The following is a 9477-nucleotide window of genomic DNA, read 5'->3' as shown; positions in this document are numbered from 1 at the left end:
ATCTTTTAAAAACCCAAGCTATTTTCTTAAACATTTTATCCTTTAAAGTGTTGCACGTGCATTTAAGGTGGCTTGAGCTTGCTGCCTTTCTGCTTCCTTGGATTTTTTGGTGTTTTTTTCCATTGTGCTTGGTAGTCAAAGGAAGAATTTTAAGTTTTCCGTGTGTGTGTGATATTTATATGTCCACTTTTGCTTTTATGCTTCTCTCACACAGTCTTTTGCCGTGGGTGAGCGGAACTTACTCGGCAAAGAAAGCAAACAGAGAGAACAGACCCATCACCCCCCGCCCCCTGAAGAAGCAGAGGGCATGTGGAATAAATCAAAACGTGAAGCATAATAACGAGGTCCCATGGGAAAGGGAGCCTTGGTGATTGTGTGCTGGTGTGCACTCCCCTTGGAGACGGTGGCCAGGGGGCTTACCCCATGGCGGCCAGGGGACCTCTTTCTTTCTCGCCTGCATCTTCCCTCCCGATGTCACCAATCCATTCACCGCCGGGAGAATAGATTAGCATTCTCCGGGAGCCTTGGGAGACAGGAGAAAGAAGGAGAGAGAGTGGAGGGCTGAGGGGGGAAGGTGGTGTGAGCTGGTGAGGCTGGTCCCCACAGCGCAGCAGGGCCCGGTGGGGCGCAGGATGGCTATTTTATAGCTGGGGACCGCGGTGACGTATGGCTGAGCGCTGGCTGGCACAGCTCCTCATGGACCAGTCAGCGGAGCGAAATTGAAGCTGACAAGACTTTTCTGGCGTTTTGGAAAGGACTGTAATCTACTGTAGGGGAGAACAGAGCCGCTCAATCACCACCGCCGTAAATAGGAGACGGAAGGGAGTGAGAAAGGAGGCGAAGAGAAAAAAGTGCTTGGTGGGGGGGGAGGGGGGGGGGCGGCATTTTTGGTGGATGGTATGAAGCCAGCCATGGAAACTGCAGCGGAGGAAAATGCAGAACAAAGCCAAGAGAAAAAAGGTACCCAGGGGTCTAACAATAGCCTGTTTAAATCTTTTCATTCAGGGGGCTTAAAGAGGTTTAGGCCAGTTTTGTCACTTTTTCGAATAGCTCTTAAACAATCATTACTGCATCTTTGGGGTTTCAGCCGTCCTTTCCTGCATGGCTTGACGACAAATTAATAGAGCAGCAATCTTTCTGTCTGTGTCTGTATTTGCTCTGAATCTGTCCTAACCCTACCAGAAATTATATTTGTGAAAGAGGTCTTGTTTTTGCTGCATCTTTGATGGATTTTGGTAAATTCGGTTTAGAGAGGTAGCGTGTGCCTGTGTGTTTGCATGTTGTTTTCAGAGCCATAGTCTGGTGTTTCCATGAAGACTAGCCTTGTAGCAAGGCTTTGCAAATGCAGCATGGGGAGACCTAGGTTATAATAACATGTAACAGATTATAATATCACACAACCTTTGTGTAGTTTAATTGGTACCAAATGATACTTTCAATTTTAAATTCATTTTCCATCGTGTCGTCCAGCAAATTTTGCTTATGTAGAGATCTGCCTGTGCTATAATGGGGAATAATGCAATGAGTTTTGCAACATTAGGTTTCAGGATGTGTTAATGACCAAGAATTGCTGCTTAATGGAGAGAACAATTCCATGGTAGTCGTTCTGTGGTAGGGTGATGGCAGTGCAGGAAGAGAGGTGCTTTATCTATCCCAGCTGTGCAGGTGATTTATTTGGTCTGGAGTGCTGAACTTTAGAGGGTAAATTCAGCTAGCAAAAGACTGTTTTGTTTCTGCACGATATAATTCAGTGTAGCAGACTACTGTACAAATCGTAGAAATATCTTTCTCCTAAATGATACAGCATTAACAAATATATTAAAATTTCCACTGCCTTTGAACCTGTTGTGTGTCATTTATAAGCTGAGTATCTCATAGGCATAAGCAGCTTGATACACATTTACCTAGGTAGAGCTGTTTCATTTATTGTTAAAGAGGTTAGATATTAACATAGGGATAAATCCCAGTACTGTCCAGTACCAGATTGTTTTTCTACTTTGAATCTGATTCCTCCTACACACTTTGTAGAATTCAAACCTAGCTTCAGTTTCAAGTAAATGAAATTTGTCAAGTGATTAGACATAGTAATACATAATCCCTTAGGGATTTCACAAAAGGAGGTCCACTGATGAGAGATTAAACTCTGAAAGCCATTAGTGTGTATGGACAATAACCCACCTCACTGCAGATTTTGAGTAATTAATATACAAAACGTCCTAAATACCTTGGCTATAAAACCATCTTGAACTCATAGATCATTCTTCCAAAATGACAATTTTTCCTTCTGATTGATGAGTTTCTTTTAAACTGGTAGAACTCATGTACAATAAACACCAAAGTTATCCGTATGCATTAGCAGCTGTTCAAAATGAAATGTGTTGCTGAGTGTGTCTATGATGAGTTCATGGTTTCCTTTTTATTTTGGGAAGGATGAGAGCAGAACATGTAGAATAGTAAATCTGTTACCAAGTCAAGGTGGTTGATCTGTTGTTTTCATAGGATGCAAGCGGGGGAAGTTCCTATCTTAATTTTACCATAATTTCCTAGTTTTTCTGTGATAATATTACACTTCAGATCTGTTAGATAGGTATGTGTATGTAACACTTCAAGGCTTTGTTCTTGCCAGTTCCCTAATTTCTGAAAGTAACACATGGTCTCTCACATTATGGTCTTTATTTCCATTCACTTAAATTGCCAATATGTTTCACAGTGAATTAAAATGCAGAAAAGTCAAAGAGTCCTACTTTCAATAGCAAAACAACTCATCCTCCTGCAAATTTACTGCCATGAAGTGGTGATATAGAAGACATACTCGGTTTGGGGGGGGAAGGTTTTTACCAAGGTGCTAAGACCACCAAGCCCAGTCAGATTTTTATATGGGCTCAGCAGGCATCAGGTACCTCTGAAATAGCAGGATTTTTCAAACGAGCTCTTTCACCAGCAGGTCTCGTGGAGAAAAATGAGCTTTTTCTCTGTGAAGAAACTTACAAGGAAATACTGCCGCTTTGTTTTGGGGTGTAAAATGGAAGCTGACCACTACAAAAATGTGTCTGTTTATTGTCCAGACTGTATCTCCTGCTGTCTGTGCCTTCTGTGCTTGCCGGGCTTGCAGCACTTGCTTCTTTTCTCTGAGATCCCACCTGGTCCTAGTGCAGTGCCCATCTTTTGTGAGATGTCCTAGACTCAGTGATAGCAAGGCAACCACCACTGCTTGAAGCAACTGAAGTGATATCAGTCTTTTGACTTTTCCTTCTAGAAATGAATTGCAAAGTCCAAGGAGATAAACCAGCATCTGAGGGGGTTTAGGGTGTGTTGTTACTGGCAATGCTGAGCAAGAGAAGATCCTGAGCATTTTACTTTGGATATTCAGGTTGACATAGAGTATGCTTTACACTGCCAATTTCTGGGGCAACTATCTGCATTGAACTATGACCAATTGAACTTCTAAGCTAGAAGTATTTTTTTTTTTTTAGTTTATCAGACTTTTAAACTACATGTTTCTGGATTCTGTGATGTACTGTAATCATATAGAATAAATACTTGGAGGAAGTTGGGGCAGGACTCCATGCTATCTATATCCAGGGCTCCCTGTCCTTGTAAGTGGACTGTTGAAGGGCAGTTCTGCCCCAGCACTTGGGATGAGCAGCAAGATCTGTTTTCCATTCGAGCACCCAATACAGTCAGATATGAATGGTGGTGCCACACAGGGACCAGTTTGTGTTTCCTATCCCAATGGCAAATGTGTCTGGCCAGCTATTTTTCATTGCAGCATACTTGAAACAATTTACACAAGCTAATGCGCTTTGTGAATACTTAGTGATTGATAAATTAAATTTATTTATCACATTTAGATTTTTAAAGTTTGCTAAATTGTATATGAAGTCCAGTTTAATATTTTAATAATTATTTCCATGAATCCCCTACTGGATTCAGGCAGTGGTATTACCCAGCTGATGGATTCAGTGTTTATCAGACATTTGTTTCCCTGCACCCAGATGAGTGGCTGCTGCCCCAGTTTTTTTTAATTGGAAATGGAACAACACCCATGTTGATGGAGATAAGAAGTAAGTCAGCTTTATGCTGTGTATCAGCAGCCCTTATCAGAGAACACCATGAGCAAGCTGAAGCAAAATGTTTAACAGATACTTTACAGGGTTGCTGAACAGATTGGATGCATTTTAAAGATGAAGGTTTACAAATTATTACAAATGACAGGATTTATCTTGCAGGCATTAAATTAAATCAAAACGTGAGGACTGGGCAAGCAGATTTACTGAGGTGGAATAAGTAAGAAAAATGAAACGCCGTTTTACATCAGCAGTGAAGGATGTAGATTCTGATGCACATTAACAGAGACAAGAAGTTTCCTTTTTCATTTAGCTATGATTCTATACTGCCAAGTTGCAAAATTCAGACAAAACAAAACAAAACCCAACTGTGGATGACCATGGTGAATTTACCAATTACACATGGGAGGATGGAAGAAAGCCATTATGGTAGGATGTAGTTTCCTTGTATGAATGCATACAGTGTTCAAATTGCATGTGCTGTGCTGAGGAATAATGAAAACCAGCCTGAGCAGCTGTATCCAAGGCTTCTTTTAATTGGCTCTTCCCTACTAACATGCTCTCGATGAAAGAAGACCTCGTGCTTAGGAATGGCTTTGAGCTTTGATTGTTATTTTCATGGTGTATGAAGCAATGCTTCTGACTTTAAATAGACAAATATGTGCTAGTCAAAACCAGAAAATACTTATCTTAAACACAGCTGTACAACTGCAGTACTGTAAATGAGGCTGATAAAGTGTGACATGAGAAAGGAGTGAATTAATGTGAGGTTTATTTCACATTTAGCAAAGTTCTTTTTATACAGTGAGCTTATGACATTTTGGTGCATCACAGATATATGTATTTTTTGTTACAGTAAATTGAAAAAATTGCCTTTTTTGTATACATGTTATAGTTATTAGCCAAAATTTTCAAACATACCCCTCTAATGTTAGGTTCATACAGTGATTTCGCAGCTGTCAAGACATTTAAAGATTTTTTCATATCCTGCATATTTTTTCCCATTTCAAGCAGTTTATTGGTATTTGAAATCCTCTGAAAACAGTAACTGGTTTAAGTGTAAGTCTCTGAAGAACATGGCCATAGGAAGAGAGGTCCAGCCCAGAGGGAATCTGGGCCACACGAAATTCTGGGGATAATAATTTGGCAGGCTTAGTGATTTAGGTTTTAATGAAAAGGATTTGGTTTCTAAATAGGAGAGGGTTGAAAAACACTTGGACAACATATTCATACTGGTCTGAGTGACCTCGTGAAAACAGAAAGGCTAGACATATGTGCCACAGAATATGGAAACAGGGGTGGAGAAATCCAGATGGCGCTGTACGTGCGCAATGGACTCTGCAGTGGAAGCAAAGAGGCTAAAGAGGGGAGAGAAGAGGGGTGAGGGAGCCCTCTGACCTTTCCCCATTTTCTGGCCAGCCTTGCTCCTAATGCAGTGTTTGTCAGCAGCTCACCAGATCATAAATGGCCAAATGACAACCCTCTCTTTGCTCCTGCAAACTGCTTCATCAGCCACGACAGATGAATGTCATAACTTTGTTTCCTCCAGAACCATATGCTTAAGGCAGCAAGCATGAGGATGTTGGGCACTGGAAGTTTTTTTAACAGGAGTGTAAGATGATTCATCACAAATGAATATTGAACACCACAGTCACCATCAGTGTGCCTGTGCTGTGTGACACAACGACATTTTCAGTCCTGTAGCTGCTGCGTCTGTGCAGGATCAAGCAGAACCTGGCTCGGACAGGAGGCCTCGAGCTGTGTGAGCTTGGCTGTGCACACAGTCTTGTAACCTAGTCCTGGGAATGCAATTTGTGTCCTTAGCTCCTGAAAAAGCAGAAGGTAAAGAAGTAACTTCGACATGTTTCAGTTCCTAATTATTCAGGGTACACCATTAAACTCTAATCCATACAGACCACCTGCAGTATTTGTTATGCCACTGAAACCCGTGGGGCTTTTGACCTGGGAGTTATTTTGACTGGGTGGGTCCCAGTGAAGTCACCAAAATACACTCTTCAACTTCAGAGGTTGTGCCAGACATGCAAGTAAAGGCTACCAAACATACTGAAGAGCAGTGGATAAACTGAGATTCCTTATGGAGTTTGAACCATCTCCTAATAAAGGGAAAATTACTTCAAAGGGAGGTTACTTCAAAACCAGAAATTACTAATTTAAAAAGCCCAGTTTCATAGAATATTTTTCCATTACAAAAATGATGCTACCAAGTTTTCATGCCATCTCCACATTTCAGGGTTTGATGTTTGCCCCACAGCAGACAGTAGTGACTTCACCACCACCACCACCATCATCGCCTCAGGCTAGGGGAGAAAGCCAGCTGCCTGCTCTGCGGCTCTGAGCCAGGGGATTTTGTCGCTGCTGCAGGAGAATTCTGGAGTTGTGCGTTCAGGCCTGTTAGGATAAAATCCTTTTGCTGTCAAAGGTTTAGTCTAGATGCTGATGCAATGCAAATGAATAATTTTGTTTTGTTCCTGGAAGTCTTTGTTGCTAGTTGTTTTTAATTTACTTATTTTTAAACCTGAATCTGTTACTGATGCCCAGTACCTCCTTTCAAAGAAGGAGGTAGTAGACAGTTGGAAGGGAGGGGGGAGTCAGTATGCAATGCTAGCAAATAATTATGTTATTTTGTGTCTAATTCCATGATTATAGTGTTCCTTATTATCTCATGAACATGGTTGTTCCTGTGTAAGCAGAAGGAGATTATATCATCCTGGGCATGCACTGTCACTTTGGAACAATGCCTTCAACACATTTTGTATGTGGTTATGTTCTTAAGATGTAGATTTTGCCTTTCCTAAAAGGAAGGATAAGCTGTAGCAAGTGGAAAAATGTCTTTTAGGAAAAATATATTACTTGATACCTGCTTATTGGTTTGTGCTTGAGTTGCAGAGAAGGGAGAAATGCCCAGCTACACAGTGTCCTTTAGAGAGCTATGTTAAGTTTGCATCCCAAACCGAAAAGACTGTTTGAATATTGGAGTTCATTCCCTAGGAGATGAACAGATTCTTGTTTCGCCTCTAGATCCAACATTTGGATTCAAGGCTAAGATTTTTTTTGTCTTCTTGACATATGCAAATATAGCTGTGCCAAACTTGTCGTTGCCGCAGCAGCAGAAAAACCATGTGAGAGAAGCACCAGGTCAAGGACCTTCCTAGCCCCTCACAGGCCAGAAATTTCATGGCATTTCTACTCCCACTGACCCCCTAAATTTGCCTCTGTTCTAGTCTATGATAGATGGGTTTTCAGCTTCAGAATCTTCACTTCCCGCACCTGCTGAAATGCTGTTTAAGTTGGGTTTATTTTAGCTGGAGGTGATGGTTATTTTTTCTTTTAGCGCCCTCCGGGTGGGACTGTGGTACATTTTATATAAAGATTTGTCTGTCTCTCCCTGGCGCCCATGACAAAGCCATAGTGGTGTCAAGGGGGGGACATGTTGGTTTGAAAGTGGCTTTGATGTTGTTTTGCCAGTGGCCTCTTTCAGGGAGCTCGGAAGCCCTGAGCTGATGAGTATGTGAGCGGGTCAGCTGTGTTACTGTGTGTGGGGTCTTGTTGCTAAACTTCATCTGTCCCCTGAAAAGATGAGGAGGAGAACTGCTCTCCTTCATTGTAAACTGGGAATAAGCCTGTTTTAAAAAAAAATGTGAGGAGAACCTGGATGAAATTAAGCCCATGACTTTTTACTAATGTAAGAAAGTAATGGCAGAAACTCATACATTTGCCCCACCTCTGCATATTATAACAACAATTTCCATTGGCCGATTTAAGGTATTTTAAAAAAACCCAAAAGGTAACATGGTTTTCCAGAACTTGGTCTTCCTTTACTTCTGGAGCAGAGCTCTTTGCCATGGACAAAGAGAGGGAGATGTGAGAGCGGGTGGGGGGAAGGAATAGGGTCCTTTTTTACATGTTTAATCCAAATCCTAGGTAGAATTGTAGCTCTTCAACTGCTCTTAACACCTGTGTAACTGTCTCCCTGTCATTGTCCCTCCCAACCTCTCTCTTACTTTGGTAAAGTTATGTAGTTTCAGTTCTGAGACTACAGCGTGTTTTTCTGGGCTCTTACTGTTAAAATTAAATGACTGAAAGTGCTGAACTGAAACTTGCTGGTGACACTGACTTTTTACCACCTAAAATTGGCAGTGATCACCAGACCAGAAATGGAAATTGGCAGGTACCACTGGATGTACAGGAGTTCAAGGCCACACCGGTACCATCATGTGCCAGCATTGAGAGGCAATATTAGTCCTTTGGGGATTCAAGGTAAATAAGGGGCTGGGTGAGAGGGAAGTGGAGAGTTCAGAAATTACAGTAACATATACTTAATGATTTGCACTAGTCCTAACAGTTTAAGATAAATGTCCTTCTGTTTTTCTTGTTTTGTTTGTTAAGGCTGTAAGGAGTCTAGTTCTTCTGTATGAATATTTGACATAAATTTACATGTGGTTGGTTGTTAATGTTTGAAAGGCAATAACCTGTGATGAGGGACACCTCCCTTTTAACTGTGCTGCCTGATTGCTTCAGGACAGTTTACATATGAGACGGCATAGTATGGGTTTTGTATGGAGATGAAACTATCAAACTGATCAGCACGAATGCTCTAATTGACACTAAAGCGGTGATAGAACACCTGATTTACTGGTCTTCTACAGTACGCTTCCTAGACAATATTCCATGGTTTTCTTTGCATTTTTCCCTAGCTAGAAGCAGTAAGTCTGTATGTCACAGTCTAAAGGAGGATTTCAGCTGAGGGTTTAAAAGTTGTTTGGTCATTCTACATGCCTGTCCTTTCAATATCTGGCTTGAGTCCTCAAAAACATCCTGTTTTGTTTTCCTGAAGCTTCGTTTTAAGAGATTGGGGGGAAATTTAGTTTTGAAACATCTTATAGAGACACCTGAAATCAAGCACACAGTTGATTGCTTTGGAAAATTCCAGTCTGGCTGAGAGTTAACACAGCAAAGCATATAAATGCTCAAAGATAGCATTTGTAGCTAGCTCTATCCAGCAATCCTCTTCTCCTTATGGAGCTGATTGAAGCCTGCTTGACAGCTTGTTTACTGGAGATGCCTGCCCACGCATCAGAGACTTTTAACAGCAACTGCAGGGAAATATTCACCAAAGCTTGCTGCCTAATCCTTCCCTTTTCCATTATATTTTCACACGTTTATTCTTTAGGATTCAAATGTTTATGTATTTCAAAACATTGCTTTTTTTCCCCCCAAAAAAACCCCTTGATTTGCATATCATGATCTCTGTCTGCAATATCAATATTAATTTTGGCCATAATTTATGATAAATGACCTGAGTAGACAGACTTGGTGCTGCCAGAAGACATTTCAAGACTTCAGATCAGTGCACGTGGGATATTTTATACAAGAGAGAAATGCTTCAGGA

At 41.2% G+C, this 9477-nt stretch overlaps 1 protein-coding gene across 2 annotated transcripts in view; it reads left to right on the top strand.

Annotated features, from left to right (window-relative positions):
* The first annotated feature begins 899 nt into the window (after positions 1-899).
* Positions 900-9477, top strand: part of GPM6B (glycoprotein M6B) — a 29903-nt gene continuing 21325 nt past the window's right edge. For both annotated transcript variants that reach the window (XM_010008798.1, XM_010008799.1), the window contains exons 1-2: positions 900-960; positions 8226-8345. In XM_010008798.1, coding sequence (XP_010007100.1) covers positions 900-960; positions 8226-8345 — 181 coding nt within the window. The remainder of the gene's footprint in view (positions 961-8225; positions 8346-9477) is intronic.

The sequence above is a fragment of the Chaetura pelagica genome, unplaced genomic scaffold (assembly GCF_000747805.2).
Source record: "Chaetura pelagica isolate M959 unplaced genomic scaffold, ChaPel_1.0 scaffold512, whole genome shotgun sequence".
Classification (NCBI taxonomy): domain Eukaryota; kingdom Metazoa; phylum Chordata; class Aves; order Apodiformes; family Apodidae; genus Chaetura; species Chaetura pelagica.
This window is presented reverse-complemented; position numbering and strand designations above follow the sequence as displayed.